This window comes from Amblyomma mixtum, chromosome 4, assembly GCF_055824585.1.
Source record: "Amblyomma mixtum isolate Tamu chromosome 4, ASM5582458v1, whole genome shotgun sequence".
In the NCBI taxonomy this organism is placed as follows: domain Eukaryota; kingdom Metazoa; phylum Arthropoda; class Arachnida; order Ixodida; family Ixodidae; genus Amblyomma; species Amblyomma mixtum.
The window spans coordinates 75,070,677-75,089,896 of NC_143015.1; the positions used below are offsets into that span (position 1 = coordinate 75,070,677).

The 19,220-nt window shown below is 49.4% G+C and overlaps 1 protein-coding gene across 1 annotated transcript; it reads left to right on the forward strand.

Annotated features, from left to right (window-relative positions):
* Nucleotides 1-601: 601 nt before the first annotated feature.
* Nucleotides 602-1,493, forward strand: LOC149347058 (putative adhesion G protein-coupled receptor E4P). Its single transcript, XM_089541477.1, has one exon. It carries the CDS (start codon nucleotides 602-604, stop codon nucleotides 1,436-1,438), a length of 837 nt encoding a protein of 278 aa, XP_089397603.1. The 3' UTR covers nucleotides 1,439-1,493.
* Nucleotides 1,494-19,220: the final 17,727 nt, after the last annotated feature.

Sequence of the window (19,220 nt, forward strand, 5' to 3'; positions counted from 1 at the left end):
TTTGGTTCTGTTTAGTGAAAGCACCGGTGGCAAAACGATGAACACAAAAGTTACAGCTGATCAACAACAGTTGTCCAAGACTCTTTTTGTGTGATGATGTCCATGCACAACACCCATCGGTTCGTCTTTTGCAGCAATGGGTTCTGCGCACTGTGCAACGAGGACATTGTTAGTGCCACTTTCTGGAACTCAACGTAGTACCAAGCCGTTGACCGGGTTCGGGTTGTGCTGCCCGATATCGTAGAGGGTCAGCCTGCACTTCATCTCAGACCTTGCAGCGAAGTGCCGCCGTACGACAACTGTACCACAGAGGGGCCCGAGGAAGTGTCCCGACGATGCAAAATGTAATACGCTCCCGTAGACGACGCCAATGACCCGAACGGCCTTCAATACAGGAACGGATACTGCGCTATATGTAACGGTGCTAACGTATCCCGACTGTCCTGTAGCCCCGCTCTCCACTTAAGCAACGTCAGTGTGTTGAGCCGGACGAAAGGAGGACCTCCTAATTTGGCCGCCTTGTTCAAGCCTGTGGTTAGTACGCCAAGTTGATACGCCGAGCACGACGGTCACTGCTGTACGGCGAAGCCTATACACCGTGATGGGGAGGTCGGGAATTGGGGCTGTGTTTAACGAGACGGTATCATCAAAGACCCCGCCAAAGACACCAGAGCATGAGCCAACGATCCCCTATAACGTCCAGCACTACATCACAGTGGTGTGCATGTCACTATCCGTATTCTGCCTCACCGTGAAAGTGGTCGTGTTCTGTGCCTACCGAGAAGCGCGCAGTTTCTCATCCAGGTGCACGTCGTGCCTGTCAGTGACGCTTTTGTTCACACAACTACTCTTCCTTATCACTGGTTGCGTTGGCCTTCCACCCGTAACCTGCGCAACCAGCGCCGGTCTTATCCACTACGGATTCCTCTGCACTTTCCTCTGGACGACCGTGCTATCGTTCGACATCTCGAGGAGCGTGACAGCAGCGAAGCTCTCTTCAACCCGTGAGAAGACCTTGGCCATCTATGGCCTCGTCGCCTGGGGCCTGCCTACGGTCCTGGTACTAACGGCTGTCGGCGTGCAAGTCGTGGCACCCTGGTCGCCCATGTCACCAAGCTACGGCAACCCGACTTGCTGGATCAGCACCTTCTGGGGTCTAATCGTCTACTTCCTGGCTCCCATGTCAGTACTTCTGCTCCTGTGCCTGTTCTTCTACTTCTGCACGGTGTCCTACGTCCGCAGCACATCTTCGGCAGCGGGCTGCACTCGGGAGGACACAGAGTTGAGCGGGACTGCCGGAAGCCGCGCCAGGCAACAGCGTAATCATGCTGCACTGTACGTTCGCCTTGCGCTTATAATGGGCGCCCCGTGGGCCGTTGCGTTCCTGGGTACTTTCCTGCAGTTTACTGCAATCGACTCCGCAGTGAACGTCTGGTAGGACTTCAAGGGGCATACCTGTTCTTCGCGTTCAAAGATTATCGCTACTTGTGCTCCTCGGCGCAGACGTGCTTGGAACCGAGACCACTGACCAGCAGCCGTGCAACGTCGAACTCTGACGTCTCTTCGTCCAAAAAAAGTCGGCTCTCAAAATGGAAGTGACGTTAAAAAAATGTTTACAACTGGAAATCTCGCGTATTGTTCGTGTGGCGTTCGGGTTCTTTGAAGTTGTCGAGAGGTGGCCGACGTGTGGTGGCTGATGGCTTTTATCTGAACTATTACTGCGGAGCAGTATCATTATGTCGGCAGGACCATCCTTGGACCTCAGAGCGCTCTTAAAACATCTGATATGTGTTTGAGGCCAGTTAAGCCTTTTCATGTGTGCTGTCATCAGTGACTGTTGCGAGTTGCAAAAGCAATGCAAAGCACAATAAACCACACACAGTAAGTATTTATTTTGATGTGCCTTGTCATTGACGCTGGCGTCCGAAGTACGACGCCTGTGTAAAATCGCCATTTTGTACGACTGATGGCAGGTCATCATCATCATCATAAGGGCCCTGGTTTGGGCGTTACAAAAGGGGGGGGGGACAAGAAAGTATGGCCATGGTCGTATTTATACAGACAAAAAAACACAACGAGGCATGGTGATGTACGTGCATTTCTATGATCCGTGCATTTTGAAATATAGGGAAAACAAACGGACGAAAATTACACAGGCAATTATGGTCCGCATACTTTTACCAAACAGCAAAACAGTATATTCACACACAAAAAGGAAAAGCAATCGGGTACTGAACAAAAAATGCAGTGTATTAGAGAAAAGTAAAGCAAACGAAAAATGAAATCCTATTGCTGCTCATCAGTTTATTTAGAAAAATGAGCGGATGTTAACTGCCTGAATTTTGAGTTGTCACGCTCATGGACAATAATTTCGGGAAGTGAATTCCATTCATCAATAGCCAAGGGCAAGAACGATTTATTAAATGCATTTGTGGAACCAGTAATACGCTGCACGCTCAGGGAATTGAAGAGCCGACGGGACGTTCGTACAGGTGGTACCAGAAGGGAGGTTCGCAGGTCAGGGCGGTTGTAATATAGATTATGAAATAAACTCAGCCGTAATGTCTTCCTTCGATGAGTTAACGAGTCGAGATCAATGGATGATTTGATGGCACTAACGCTGATCCGTGTATCATATTTTGAGCAGATGAAGCGAGCTGCACGATTCTGGATGCTTTCTAGTAATTAAATTAAGTATTGTTGATGAGGGCTCCATATTGCGCAGGCATATTCATGTTTAGGTCTAATGTATACTTCACATGCGAGCTTACGAATGTTACTGGGGGATAAAGAGAGAGAACGCCTGATGAAGCCAAGTGTTTTAGATGTGTCCGCCACAAGTTTCGTGATATGCTCAGACCAGTTCAGTTTGTCTGTGATAACTCCCAGATATCGGTATGATTCTACACGTGAAATGATCATGGAGTTCAATGAGTATGAATAATCAAGGTTGGAGCGTTTTCGGGAGACTTGCATGCTCTTACACTTGGACACATTCAGTTTCATCAGCCAGGTGGCGCACCAGGTTTCTATTGTATTGAGGTCTTTCTGCAGGAGCAACTGGTCAGATGTATTAGTGATGCGACGATAAAGTACACAATCGTCAGCGAATAGGCGGATTGTGGATGAAATGCCTGTAGGGAGGTCGTTTATAAAGAATAAAAATAAAAGTGGACCGAGGACAGAGCCTTGGGGTACGCCTGAAATGACATTGGAGTTTTTGGAGCGATGGTCGCCAATAACAGCGAACTGAGTGCGGTCTGAAAGGAAGGAGGAAATCCATAATAGTACCAAGGGGTCAAGAGAGAGGGATGAGAGTTTAAACATCAGACGTTAATGTGGGACACGGTCAAAGGCCTTAGAGAAATCCAGATAGATAATATCAGTTTGAAATGAAAAATCCAAATTGAGGTTAAGGTCCGTAGTAAATTCGTAAAGCTGGGTATCACACGAGAAACCAGAACGGAATCCACGCTGGTTATCAAAGAAGAAGGAATTTTTGTCTAGATGAAGAGCAACCTGTGAGTATATGATATGTTCTAGCATTTTGCAAGCAATACATGTTAATGAAATAGGGCGATAGTTTGATGGATCAGAGCGATCACCTGACTTGAAAACCGGAACAACCCTCCAGTCATTTGGAATCGAACTACTTGAAATTGATTGGCTAAAAATTATTTGTAATATCTGACATGAAATTTCTCTAGTGCCTTTTAGTATTTTGGTAGGTATCTCGTCAGGTCCAGGGGCGCTAGACGACTTCAAACTGTCGATAAGTTTACCTATGCCTTCGGCAGAAATGGAGATTGGGGGCATCTGGCTGAAATGAGAGCTGTTATGGTTGGGTACATGGAGGACGGGTTCATGAGTGAAAACGGACGAGAAGTAATTGTTCATAACATCTGCACAGCGATCTGCAGAGACGTGCGAGCCATCTTGCTCACGCAAGATAATACCCTGCGGCGAGTTATGGTTTGGCAACAGAATCTTCCAGAATTTCTGGGGGTTATTTTTAATTATGTTTTGCAAATCATTATTAAAAAAATTCTTTTTGGAGCGTCTCAAAAGATTCGTATAATACGGAGACATTCGAAGTATTTATCCCATTTTGAAACGGTGGCTGAATTTTTGGCTGCTCGGAAAAGACGCTTTTTCTTTTTTAATAATCTTCGAAGAGAATTGGAAAACCAATGCTTATCAGCATCTCCGCGTATGCACACAAGAGGCACATATGACTCCATCAGCGATAGCATTTTCTGCTTGTAAAGCAACCAATTACTATTAACTAAAGCCCCTAAATAAACTAAAAGTAGCGACATCTCTCTCCTCCTCCTATGCCGGCGCTCCTTCTCTCGGCTTCTCCCGGGCGACGACGGTGGCGGCACCTAGACCGGGAGCAGCTAGCAGACGCTCCCAACCGTCGCCTTTTGGCGCCCGGCAGACTACGCGCCCGAATGAACTTTGTGTTGCGTTTTCTGCCTTGGCTTCGGTCAAAATGACATCATGAAATGAGAGATTGAAAAATCAGTTACTGTAATAACTGCCCAGACCAACGTTGGATTGCTTTATAGAAACTTCTTGTTCGTCGATCGCTTTGACTGCGGAGCACATGTTGGAAGTGGCGCGCGCGAGCGAGTTCGCGGGACTACCATCGCTTGACGAGTGGATTTCTCGTCGCTCGCACTTTGGCGCGCAGCGCACCGCGCGCCCGCATGATTTTTGTTGCATTTTCTGCCTCCGATTCGGCCGCATTGAGATTGTGGCGTGGGAGATACAAGGCACGAAAAAAAAATATAGAGCGTGACCTTTCATAACTGAAAAAAGAATACACAAGTGTTATCACGTCACCACTCCGCATTAAAAGCCATGAGGAGCTTTTCCAATGTCGAACTTTGGAAATGGTCTGGATCATTGCGCGCGCCCCTGCGTTAGCGATTCATTTGACACCACCTATCCACGTTACATAGCTCCACGCAGCGTGATTTTCGCAGGAATTCGCGGCAGCGACGACGGCCTCAACCCAAAATGTATGAAACTATGTTTTACAGAGGTCCTTGCTTGCATTCTCAAGTATTATCCACGCAGATATCGAGTATTCAAGCGACAGGTGCGTTAATGTGCCTAGGCACAGTAACGCCCTATTTCGGTTTAGAACCCTGCTTGAAAAATACGTTCAGCAATGCGCGCAACATGAAAGCTAGACCTTAATCGCAAGCCGTATGAGCAGAGTAGGCTCAAACAGCGAGTACCGACCTTTTAGTATCGAGTTCGTGAGCCCAGGAGTCCAGCTGCAGCAACACAAATACGGCAAGCAATGTGCGCAACATCAAGCTTGGACCTGTATAGCGAGCAACGTCAACGGCGGGGCTCAAACAACATGCGAACGAGCCCGACTGAAACCAAGCCGACACGCCGCGCAATGCGAGCAACATTAAACCTGCACTTCAGCACGCCTTTCGTACCCGCTAGCGAACGAGTCTATTTAAAATCATGCCAAACGGCATTTAGTGCGAAGAAAGACTGCAGCCGCTGGCGCTTCACTCCAAATCATCCAAAAAAACACGACTGACAACTGAAAAACGACCACTTATCTCACAAAGACGCGGATCCACAACATTATCGAAGTTTGCCCGGCCGATCCTGTGCTGCCAAAGCCTTTCGGCGAGCTGCGTTGCTTTTTCTGGAAGGAATTACAAACATTATTGAAGTTTGCCCGGCCGATCCTGTGCTGCCAAACCTTTCGGCGAGCCGCGTTGCTTTTTCTGGAAGGAATTACAAAAAATCTTCTGCCACTGCCACCTCGGTTGTTGCATCTATACGCGCAAAAGAAGCTCGGCATCGCGCAACACGTAGACGCCGTCAAAGATGAAAAAAAAAATGCTTCTCGCCAAAACTGTTGCACACAAAGAAGATGAAGCGCGACTCCCAGCCTCGGCAATGGCGCCGGCGTCTGCTGCGGAGCCAAAAAGCGCGCGCTAACACGTGACTACGGCGCCTCGGCCAATGGGAGGCTCGATTCTCCGGCGGCGCGCCAGGAGAGGAGGAGTGTCGGAAAGTTCAAAGCTTTTCGCTACTTTTGTTTCATTGAGGGGCTTTACTATTAACTGTTCGAGAGGGAGCAGAGTTACGGAAATGACAAAGAAACTTTTCTAGAACCTGGTTAATTTGAGCATAGTCAGCTTTGTTATAGTCGCGAATATATTTTATTGATGGCTTGCGGGAAGGAATGGCGAATGACAAAAAATAGCAGGTTATGATCGCTAAGGCCACTGGTACACGAGGGAGACTTAAACAACTCAGGCTTCGAGACGAATACAAGATCGAGAACGTTGCTACCACGCGTTGGAGTATTAACACACTGAACCATGTTAAACATTAGAATTAATTCAAGAAATTTTTTTGACTGACGAGAACGTGCTGATAGCTGATCCCAGTCGATGTCGGGATAGTTAAAATCGCCACAAAGGACTAAGTGTGCACGGGGAAAGCGGGACCGCCAGTCTAGAAAGACCGAATACAATTCATCGACAGAAGAACAGTCAGAATCTGGCGGCCGGTAACAGGCGATAAGTATGGTCGCGCTAAAAGTAAGGGACAGGTAAACACAAACTAATTCAAGGCTACAGCCGACTGGCACGAAGTGTGAGCGTATGCTAGATTTTATCAGAACCTGAACACCCCCTCCTCTTCGGCCAGCTCTGTCAAACCTGTAGATAGTGAAAGATTTACTGCCCTCGAGTACTTCATTGTCTCGAATGTCATCGGTAAGCCATGACTCAGTAAGGATAGCAATATCTGAGCAGTGATCTTCGAGAAGCGCTTCCACAGCCTTTCTCTTGGGTAAGTAGCTGCGAATATTTGTTAGCATGACAGCCATGTGATGATAAGATGGAATGGCGCGTGAAATATGCAAAGGCTGGGGCGGCGCTTTAGAGAGAAACTTGGAGGCGGACGATGACTGCTATGATGAAAGCTCGACTACTGAATCTGTGTCGGCGTTATATATGTATTGCTTTTTGTTGATAAGCAGCTTGTCGTAACGTATTTTAAACGTGACATCTCTTTGCTTGCCAAAACAGTATAACTTCTTTCGGGCAAATCGAACATGCGCCGAATAATCTTCTCGAACAGAAAAGTTTGTTTCCTTTAGCTTTGGTCCTGCAGCCAGAATCTTTGACTTGACCTTAAAATGTGCCAGTTTCACAATGATTGGGCGGTTCTTCGATTCCTGAAAGCGGCCCATTCGGTGGGCGCGTTCTATATCATCACTGTTTATCGACAGTCCAAGGTGTTGTGAACAGAAGGTGACAACCTGCGCCTCTGATTGCTCCCAGGTTTCGTCGCTCGTGTCCGCGATACCAAAAAAGATTAAATTTGACCTGCGTAAGCGATTTTCTGCGTCGTCGCACTTTTCCGTGAGCATTTTGATTTCAGAGGAAAGTCTGGTAATGTCGGCGTTCGAGCTTGAGGGCGAAGCTTGTTCTTCGGTTTGACCAGCATGTACAATTTTTTCCAAAGGTGACGGGTTTGACAGCCGTATTTCACCGTAACACCATAAAAGGACTTGCTACGCTTCGTCCTGCGGATTGGCTACAGTGGTTGGGGTCCACCGGCGGTTGCTGGTCAACACCGTCCTTCGGATGCGAAAGGGACGTCGCCAGTAAGTCCGCCGTGGAGCGCGGCTTCGCCTCTTGAACAAGCGAGTGGCCGTCTTCTTTCCCGGACCGACTCTCGAAGCAACCTCTTCAGCGCGGCGTGTTTTCGGCGCGACCGACGACGTTGAGGTTCTGTTCGACGTCGTCTCGTTGATCATCGTGACCGTCTGGTTGGTTATACTGGCCCAGGCTGGATGGTAGTAGACCCTCGCAGTGGCCGCATTACTCTCCGCTGCCGTCGCCCTCTGCTTCTCCGCTCTGACCGAGGTGAAGATCATCATGGCGATAACGGCCACACAGAAGATGAACAATGTAGAGGCGCTCGCCGCATATATAGCGAAGTCTTGTGACCCTAAAACGGTTGCGGTGCTGGGGGGAACAGCTGGCGATGATGACAACAGCAGCGAAGGTGGCGTAACTTCACTTGTCAGGGCAGTAGGCGGCGAGGCGCCGCCCTAAATACCACCGCCGGCTTCTGTTGGTAGTGCGCTCACCGGTGACGCTGCTTCTGGAGATGCATGCTCCGGGGAAGCCACCGGTGGAGAAGCTGGCACTTCGTAAGGTTCCGGCCATTCGTAGTGAATGGGTGGGCTGAGCTCCTTGGTTTCTATGAGCGGGTCGGACCAGGAGACGCGACGCTTCATCGCTAGCAAGGCGATCAATTCGTCTTCCTTCTCTTTGCGCTTTCAGAATCGCTGCTTCATTTCTTTTTTTCTTGGATGCAGAGATTAGTAGCAAATTCACTGAATTCCGAGCTTATCAACTTCAGGAGCTTAGTGTAGTTTAAACAGGAGCTTGCCGTTTACACGACTTTCATCCCCGTTAGGTTGTTTTATTGAAACCTTTTCGCCTTGATTCATTTTCCAAACACTAGCAAAATGAAATAAAAAAAGTTATAAAAAGGGATAGGTTCTCTGGTAAGGAGGTGAAAGCATCTCGTGTGTTTGGTTAGCTGCTGCATTCGCTTTTAACTTCTGAAAGGTGAATCAAGCCTAAGAAGGCCGCCGGAAAGGAAGATGCTTGCGATATTTGCACCAGAGATTGAAACAGAGCACAGTGGAAAAATTATGTATTCATAACAAAAGCCATCAGAAGCAATTCTTTGGCATTGAAAGCCGTTCTTAGCGTAATTCTTCTGTCTTTTCTTCCACTTAAAATTCTGCAAGCAGCAGTGCTAACCGAGCACGAAGCGGTTATGTCCAGCGCGACTACATGCAAATCTGAGACGTCTGACACCTAAGCATTAAATGATCAATACACTCAAGATGTTTTATTGCTCAAATGTGAATCGAAAGATTTTTGGCACAGTTAGGCCGTAGCAAAGCATGGGCGTTGCTTTCGTACGGTATCGCACTGTTTGCACCAGGCACTCTTTCGAGTGCATAGAAACCTTGTTCTCCGTGTCAGGGAAATGGTATTTTTTTTTCTTTATTCGCGTCGCATACACTAGGTGTCAGCCCTTCCGTCTGCATACATCTACACAAGAAGGGAATTAGCAGCATCCGGTTCATATTGCGGCGCTGGTAACAGGCACCTAGCAAATAAATGATATCGCATCCCAATTTCGCCTAAGAGACTCCAAGTAGCATCTTAAAGAAACGCGTGTTCTTTTCGGCGTCTTCGCTTCATTAGGGAAAACAGCTGTTGTGTCAGGACGCACATGCATGGAGTAGGGCGAAATGACGTAATGCTTTCAGGGATCCCTTGCTGTTTACATCCTCAACTTACAAACAACAGCGCCGCTGGATGTCACGTTCTTGAAGCTTTCCGAGTAGTTTGCAATTTTGAGTGGTAGTGTTTTATGATACGCGAAAATTGTCGGTTCTAGAACCCAGGAGCTCGTGGCATACTTTGGGCCTACCTCTGAGGTATCTCGCCGCACTAAGCCCAAACCTGCCTTCAGCTGAAATGAAATCCTAGCATACTCCTTCAGCTGCGCGGACGAAGGAAAATATTTGGACACACCTAACCGTAAATCAATATAATATGAGAAGTGCACTGAAGAGAGACAGAATTCAGACTTAAGGCATAGCATAGCCCCCGGGTGGCTAAAATTTCTCGGCCCCGCCTAACCTGGGCGATATGATGATCCAGTTCCTCTAAGGAAGGCCAGGCTTTTCAGGAAAGAAGAAAGGAATAGAAGGGCTTTTTATTCTCGTTTCACTGTTGATGGTGGTGGTGAAAAACATTTATATACAGATACACTTAAAGAGGTTATGTACGAGCTGGCCTAGAGGGGGCCAGCCCTTACAAGTACTAGGTTGAGGTCCCTAGTTCGGTACCCCAGTGGCGTTGGCCGCCGCCCGGGCTAGCGCGACCAAGGCCTGTTGCGCCTGCAGGTCAGAGCAGCCGAGCAGGGTCGCCTCACAGTCCTCCCGGGTTGGGTTGGGGTGAGAGGGGATAGCAGGGCTGTAGGGGCAGGCCCACATCATGTCGTAGATGTCCGAAGACTTCTCCGCATAGTGCGGACCGCTGCCGCCGAAGTGTTTCAGAGGTGCAGGGCACAGCAAAGTATTAGCATACAGGCGGAACAGAAGCCGCTCCTCCGCCTTTGAGAGACCTTTACACGGGCGGGGATAAAATCCGTGGCCAGATTGATAGAGTATAACAATATCTTTGAATGTGTAAGCTGTAATAAATTCGAGTTCCTGATCGTCGGGGTATTGATAGAGTATAACAATATCTTTGAATGTGTAAGCTGTAATAAATTCTAGTTCCTGATCGTCGGGGTCGGAGGGGAATGTCCGGTGAGAGAGCGCGCGGGCGGCGGCTTCAGCTGCCTCATTTAAATCCCTCAAGGCCCATGTGAGCAGGAGACCAAACGATACGCCGGTGAGCGGGGTCCCCGGTGTAGACGGTGTTTTGGAGAATGCGGTAGGCTAGGTACGGTACCTAGCCCTGCTCGACGTTCCGACAGGCCCCTCGGGAGTCTGAAATAATTGTTTTTGAAACTCGGATCAGATGCAGCTAACGCAATGGCGACCTCCTCCGCGTGTGTTATGTCACTGGCTCGGAAAGTAAGCCCGTTCTTTGTGTTGGATTGGTGGACCACTGCGGCCGTGTACCATCCCCCATGGTGGGGGCCGGAGGCATCCACATAGAATACGCCGGGTTTCGATCCATAGTGGCGGGCCAGGGCTTCCGCCCGCGCCAGGCGCCGGTTATTATGGTCCTCACGGTTCATGTTCGCGGGAAGAGGGCGCGCGTGGAGGGCGCATCTCCACTAGGATGGAATACGTACGCGCTCTTCCATGAGAGTGGTGTGTTGCATGTGTAGTCGGGCATTGAGGCGGCGACCCGACGATGTCTTCGAGAGACGTGTGTATTGGTTGGTCAAGTGGGCTTCTCGGAACTCCCGAAACGTGTTCACCATGCCCAGCCCCAGGAGGCGCTTGTTGGAGGTGTTCACGGGGAGGTCCAGAGCACGCTTAATAATTTTGTGGAGGATGGCTTCGAGTGAATCCCCGTCTTGTTTCCGCAGGTGGAGGTATGGAGTCGAATATAGAATTCGACTGGTTACAAATGCATGCGCCAGCCGCAAGGCGTCCTTACATCGTAACCCCCCGCGCTCGTTAGAAACCCGGCGGACGAAGCGGCCAACCTGGTCCCTCACCTGACGGAGGCGTTCATGACGAGCTAGCTGTAGGTACAACGTGGCGATTATCTTAAACAAAACGTGAAAACGTAACCCGCCGTCGTGGCTCTGTGGTTTCGTTTGGCGTTCGGATGCTTATCCTAAAGGTCCTCAGTGGGTGCACCATCGCGCTGGGAGGGTTCCCCACACTGGGAGAGTTCTCCGCACTGTGGGAGTTCAGCATCAACAGTCAGTTGCAATCTAGCGCAGTGTTTCAGGACCCCTGCGGAGGATAACCGATCTGTAAACGTATTGCTAAGTGGAACGAAAACTACAGGTACTAAAAGCGCTTAGAAACTTCTCTGTAATAACCGCAGCAGTGACCTAGTGGTTTGAGCATCCGCCTCTAATTCGGGAGGTGCGGGGATATATCTCCAGTGTCACCCGTTCTTCATTCGCTTTTGAAGTACAAGCTTTTTCTTGACCTGGAGCTCAACTAGCCATGTCGAAATGCTCGCTAAGAGGTGTCATCCTACCTTGTGCAGGTCAAGCACGTCAACCACAGTGTCTTTGTCCAAGGTGCTCTCCAGCCATTAAAAATCCAGTCGTCATCAGCACCAGCGCCAATATTTACTCTGTCGTCATGGCGCCTGGGAGCTTGCTCCGGGAAAAGCCGTGACACGTCAAAGCTTCGATAAAATACCTGAAATGTTTTCATGTGCGTGAATTTCAGTACAACGAACTCAATTGCTTACGCAGCGGTCGTCTTGCGAGAAACCCGTAAATTCACTCTTACCCACGGACCAAATCTTATATATTACCATATGGCTTGTAGCCGCGATACAGCAGTGGTGCGGGAGAGGCTTATTTTCTTATTAATTTTTACGCCTCAGTCTACAATTTGTTGCATGCGCTGTGCAGATAATTACAGCTTACCCAGGCGCACTTTGTCAAAATGTCAGAGGCCTCTTGTAGCCCCTCTTCACTGTAGGCAAGGCTTACGGATAGTTGTTCTCTAAGTGCTCGAACCAAAAGCTCCGCCTTGCATTGTCCACAGAGGAGTACGGTAAGAGGTTACCCAGAAGTCCGAAACGCCTAAGTGACGCGGTGCGTTGTGAAAGCCGCCCGGGCTTGTACCGCCACAAGGAAGATGGGGTGGGCGTTTACTGAATCGTGATGACGGACGGAGTAATGGAAACAGGCGGGTGTCGGCGGAGAGCAGCATTAGGAAGGGGAGACGGACAGGAACAGGGATCTACAATGTATTATGTGTCGTCGGGGCTGTCTTGACAGCGCTCATCGAATGAATGGCTCTACCTTTGATGTGAGCGCTACGGCCAACCTTGCTTTGAAGCCACAGTGCCTGGCGGCAGCCACTGACCATAAATAATAGCACAAAAATGAATAGCAAGCAAACAAATCAGATGTACAGGAAAGATAAACCAACTGAAAAAAGTGGAATCAATAACTGCCGGCACATGGAGCGGGTTTTCCGGCTTTAGAAACTGGCAGGCTCCTTTCGCCCACTGCGCAGGAAAACTTTTTTTTAGGGCCTCGCAAAAAACATTCGCAAACAGCTTTCTATTTTGTTTTTGTTCGGTATCTAATGCAGTCTAGCGACCATACGGAATGAGACGCTTTATAAAAAAAAAACATGAAGAACGACTCACAACACGCAGTTAGAACGCAAGTTAGGCCAAATGCGAATTGGCGCTCTTATGCTGTGGAACCATTCTTTTCCATTGTTTATCTTGGTTTTGCATTCTTTATTATCGTGGTTCTGCTTTGCTATTCACGATATCGCTTATATGATTAAAGTTTCATATTAAGTCTGTTCTGCGTGTTGTGAGTCGTACTACTGCTCGAATGTCTCACCAATTATTTCAGTTCCAAGCGGGGGGATTACATGCAGAGGTAGACTACCGTCGACTCGCGCCGTTTGGTTTGCGCAAGATCAAAAGATTTGAAAACGGGCGTAACAACGGCCCAAAGAAAAAAGACAGGGCTTGTTTTCCACAATACCCCTCTTTACGCCTTCTTAACACACATCACAGGCTTTTGTAGCCCTCGCTCTCAGGATGGTATAGTTTGGTACCGCTAACTTGGTAGTGATAGAATATTGAACGGTCTTTCACAAACGCATAATCTTGTTCAACTGTTTATTTATGGCACCGCGTCCTAAAGCCTTAAACGGATCTCTGATAACGCACACGCGTCTGTTTCTTTCTATCATTCTTTCTTTCCTTCCTTCTTTCTCTCTCTCTCTTTCTTTCTTTCTTTCTTTCTTTCCTTCTTTCTTTCTTTGTTTCTTTCTATCCTTCTTTCTTTATTTGTTTCTTTCTATCCTTCTTTCTTTCTTTGTTTCTTTCTTTATTTATTTATTTATTTACTTATTTATTTATTTCTACCCCACCGGCGCGCCAGGGGGCATTATTTTAAGCCGTTCTACGAACTATGTGTCTTGTAGCGCCCCATAATTCGCCAGCATGGCTGCCTTTTTCCCCAGGGGTGTGTGTGCACGAAAGACCGGTAGCAACTAAAGCCGCACGGACAGCGCACGCGCCAAGACCGCAGCGCAAACTGTTCAAGTTCGCTCCTGCTATTTCCGGCTCTGCCAAGCCGTCTTCGTCGAGTTTCCCACAACAATAAAGCCAATTTGAGTAATTGTATATTCTTTGTCACGTTATGCCAGACACAGAACGACGGAAGAGATTCACTGGTTAGTGACGCCAGTCGGTGGGTTGGACAGGAGTAGAATACGAATTCCATTTGACGGGGAAGTTCAAATATTGAAGGGTTAAAGATGGGGTCGATGGCTGAAAGGCGGTGGTCTTGCTCATCGGTGGAAAAACCCCGAGCGTGCTAAGGAAAGAGTCGTCTTCTTCCCTCATGACACGCAGAGTAGCCCGCTTCATCCGCTTTGCCGAAGTTTCACCAGGACGACTTTGTCATCGGCATCAAGCCCCGGAAATCATTGGCCATCCGGGACCCTTTTCAATATGCCGAGGTCGGTGCCGCGTTCAGTGCTTTCCTTGGGGTGCCTAAAGCGGCCGAGTTGAGCCTCCTTTTCTACAAGGAGCAAAATTTGAGCCTCGCTAGCTCCCGGAACGCCCACGTCAAGACCGTCTGCTGCGTGACCTTTCCATCAAATCAGCCGAAGGTGATGTGCCTCTCGCCAGCCATTACAAACAACATGAAGAGCACGTCTGCGACGGGGTCGTTACGGTGGCCAACCAACAGACGTCTGAATCACTTCAACCTGGCTTGCACTGGAGGAACTTCATTCTACTTAACATCCGCAAGTCTGGCAACTCAAACAAGGCCCGGCTCACCTTTCCTGGCACGATGAAGCCTATGTTCGTCCATTACAACTCTGAGCGCGTCTCAGTGCAGCCATATTTGCGCACTAAACCGGCCTTCAGCTTGTGTGGAACTGTCGGCCATCGGGCGGACTGTTGCCCCAACCCAACCCAAGATAAGCGTGGGCTGTGTGGTGGTGGTGGTGATGGAAACTGTGTGGACAGCAAGCACCCATAGAAAAGGGGGTCCGGGCCCTTCACGAGTGTATACCTAAGTGTGCGGTTTGTGATGGCGGCCATGCCACAAACTCGCGGCACTGCACTGCAAAATATCGTCACAACAAGCCAGCCACCCCAAAGGGCGGGAAATCCAGCGGGGCAGGCAGCCACGTCACCCCGGCAGCGTCGGCAGCGATGCTTCAACTCAATGCGGCGACCTCACTGGCTCAAAGCGACAGGGGCCTACTAGCGGGAATGACGTCAAGAGCAGACAAGTGCCCCCACGCCTCCACACGGATGCCAGGAAAAGAGAGTCCGCTCCCAAGACAAGAATTGTGCGCGCGGTGCTTAGGCAAACGCCTTCAAAAATGGCAAACAGGTGAGCAGTTCGGGCAGAGTTGCCTCCTCGTCCCACCCCATCTTCCCTCCTTCTCGCTCGGCGGCTGCCACTGAGCTGCACAACTTTGTAGCTTCTCTCGGGGCACAAAACTAGATGCTACTCGCCAAAATTTAAGCCCCCCCCTCCCCCCTCCTAGTGCCCCGGACGCAGAGGCTATGGAAAGGCAGACGGCGGCGGCTCGGGCTCTGGAACCTTATCTTGCCGAACTCGAGGCCCGTCTTAATGTCAAATTTGGGACCCTGTTGGAGACAGCGATGGAACGCCACATCGCTCGAGTCGTAGAGGCTATCCCCTCTATGAGCGCTCAACACGTCACGACTGACCCCCTGCCTTTCTCGCCGAGCCGGTCCCCTTAAGGACGTATCTGGTCCGCCCTCCAGATTGTCCCGCCGAGTCAACGACCTCAGTGATGACGAAGACAGCTGCCCCCATCTAGGTGCTCAGCTCCAGCCCCTGGTATCTGGCTCGGGGGCAGCCTCACTTCCGCCTCTCACCTCCAAGTCAGAGCATGGTGAGACACCGTCGGTGTAGGCGCTCCCCTCTTTCCACATCGGTTTCCCCCATTACGATTACTCAATGGAACGGTCCGGGAGTGCGGTCCGACCTGCGGGTTTCCCTTTCAACCTTTGAGCATTTGCCAACCGTGGTTTCCCTCCAAGAGCCAGGGAAAGGCGCCACTCTAAGAAATTATACGATGCTCCAGCAGGACCCCTCGTCATGTCTGTGCGTCCATAGAAATTATACAACCAACCACTTCGACTTAGACATGCCACTTGAATACTACTATGTAATGGTGACACTCCTCCCACTCCGCAAGCAGGACCCTCCGTTACACATACTTAGTGTATACTGCAATCCGAAATTGCCGAATGTATCATTCGCGGACCGCTTTAGGTGCGCGCTGATAGTTGTTTGACGGGACCACCACCTGATTATGGGATATTTCAACACTCCCGCGCGAATGTGGGGTTACTGCTCCGAAAAGAACGGTGACGCAAGTTGGCAGAGCTCCACACAAACCCAGTCCACCCAACTCGCATAGGCAACTCCGTGGCTAGGGATGCATGCCCTTCACCCACAACATTCAATGTATAGTGAATGGGCCAGCACCGCGATAACCCTCGGCAGCGACTACTGCCTCTTGAATACTACGATTAGGATCCATCCTTTCGCTAGACCAACAACACAAGTCCGACTCCCAGATTGGACGAAGTTCAGGCAAAAGTTTAACACTGCGACACCCATACCTGAGCAAGACTACCAGTCTTGGTCCTAACAACCGGTCTCTGGTCTTCGCTCCTCGGAAACTCAAATTCAGCTCTCAGACGCGGTCTCGGATGTAGACAACCACCACTGACAGCACCGGCATTGCCTTGTACGCCGGTGGCGCAGGCAAAAGAACAACCGGAAACATAAAAGTTCGCGTCGCCGAGCTCGCTCAACGAGCGGCTGAGTATGCGGCCCAACTCGGCGACTCCAACTGGGTGGACCGATGCAATACGGCCGCGCGGGAAATCTCAAGCCGGAACACGTGGCGACTTTTTCGCGCCTCAACTGACACAACGCAAACACGCAGGGAAACTCAAAAACACCTCCAAAGAACATTACACAGCTTTCAGGGCAACATAACTCAGTTGGCGCACAAGCTCCGCGGCGGGAACTTGTGCACCACCCAGGACCCCCGCGGGCCGGCGAACTCTCATGCAGGTTCTGGGAACGTTGAGCTGGATCAACCCGTCCTGCTCCATGACCTGGGGGGCGGCCCTGGCAAAAATGAAACATGGCACCGCTCCGGGTCGGAACAAAATTAAAGTCAAATTCTTAGCCAACCTACCCGAACCGGCATACTTGTCTTTACTGAATTACATTAACTCAATCTGGCTTGGGGAAGTGCTGCTCCCCATCGACTGGAAGACTGCCCTGGTCACCTTCATTCCTAAAGCTGGCAAGGACATCGACACGGACAACCTCCAGCCCACCTCTTTGACTTCGTGTGTGGGCGAACTCATGCAGACGCTGGTACGCGACAGGTTGTCCCAGGAAATGGAATCCGCACACCTTTTCGCAGGCATAATGTTCGGGTTCGCCCACGCAGATCTTCCCAGGATGTCCTGTTACAACTCAATCGTGCTGACCACGACCCCGTCGAATGCCCCCACAATGACAAGGTCGTGGAGTCAATGTGGCGTTTTCAGCACCATCGTGCAAGCTTGGAAAGATTTGTTCCATGATGTACAAACGACCCCCAAGGTGCGCTATCAAGCATATGCAGCGTTACACGGAATGCAGGAACGAGGTCATCTATGAGATACCGCTCAAGTGTCGGCGTGTCTACATTGGACAACACAGGCCGTTGTTTCAATGAGAGAGCGAGTGAACGCAAACTGACAATAAAAACAATGAAAGGGGGAACCTGCCTGATCATTACAGAGATTGTGAAGATTGCGGACCGGTGCTGCAAGAGGCAAAGCTTATCGGCAAAGGCAGGGAGCGAGCAGATAGGGAAGTTCTCGAGGCATTTTACATACAGAAAGGTGGGCCCACGTGCCTAAGCACTTCGTCGGTTAAACTCATCGGCCGGGAACTGGATTTTTTAGATGGTCCACCTTGTTATCGTGTTTGTAAATTTTTTCATGCCTTGTTCTGTGAGTAGCATTTCACTGGCTTTTATCCGTGAATATGATCTTTTTCTGTGCATCTATTTTTTGCTTGTCCTGTCTATGATAGCATACTGATGATGATAATGTGGTGGCGTAAAAATGTGGTGTTTTCTGCAATAAACTTAGTTGCAAGTAGGCGCTCTTTCTGCCTCCGTGTCTTCCTGTGTTTGTTCCTTTCCGCCATTCAAAAATTCCAGGATGAAGATACACATCGCTTATAAAATGTTATTTTTGACCAGGCGACTGGGGCTCATTAGCGTACGCGGAATATATGTGATGCGGAAAATGTCATGTTTCGCAAAAAAAAATTTCTGAATAAGTCACAAAACGGGTAACGTTCAAAAATAGGCCTGCGCGGAAGCGAACCATGGCTGTATAATTTAGCGGAGACTATAGGAAGAGCAAATCCAACCTGCCATAAAACTTTCCTCAATATTTAGTCCCATCTGGGAACACCCCAGATGGGTAAATGGAGATAAGAGTTAATGGAGAATACCTGAGTAATTTGCGATTCGCTGATGACATTGCCTTGCTAAGCCACTCAGGACAAGAACTGCAAAACATGATCAATCAGCTAGACAGGCAGAGTAGAACGGTGGGGCTAAGAATTAACATGCAGAAAACCAAAGTAATGTTCAATAGCCTTGCAAGGGAACAGCAGTTCGCAATTGGTAGCGAGGCGCTAGAAGTAGTAAGAGAATATGTCTACTTAGGGCAGGTAGTGACCGCAGATCCGGATCATGAGAGGGAAATAACTAGAAGAATAAGAATGGGGTGGAGCGCGTATGGCAGGTTCTCTCAAGTCATGAATGGTAGCTTACCAATATCCATAAAGAGAAAAGTATATAACAGCTGTATCCTACCGGTACTCACCTATGGGGCAGAAACGTGGAGGCTAACAAAGAGGGTTCAGCATAAGTTAAGAACAACGCAGCGAGCTATGGAAAGGAAAATGATAGGTGTAATGTTAAGAGATCGGAAGAGGGAGGAGTGGGTGAGGGAACAAACGCGGGTTAATGACATCCTAGTTGAAATCAAGAGGAAGAAGTGGGCTTGGGCAGGGCATGTAATGCGAAGGCAAGATAACCGCTGGTCCTTAAGGGTAACGGAGTTGATTCCAAGAGAAGGCAAACGTAACAGGGGGCGGCAGAAAGTTAGGTGGGCGGATGAGATTAAGAAGTTTACGGGGATAGAGTGGCGGCAACTGACAAAGGACAGGGTTAATTGGAGAGACATGGGAGAGGCCTTTGCCCTGCAGTGGGTGTAGTCAGGCTGATGATGATGATGATGGGAACGCCCCAACAAGAGAACAAATTCGCCACAATACACAGTTCTCCAATCGTTGGCTTTCGACGCAAAATATGTCATTCTGGGCGCTTATGAGATTGCTCTGTTCAATCTAAGCTGAGAGAT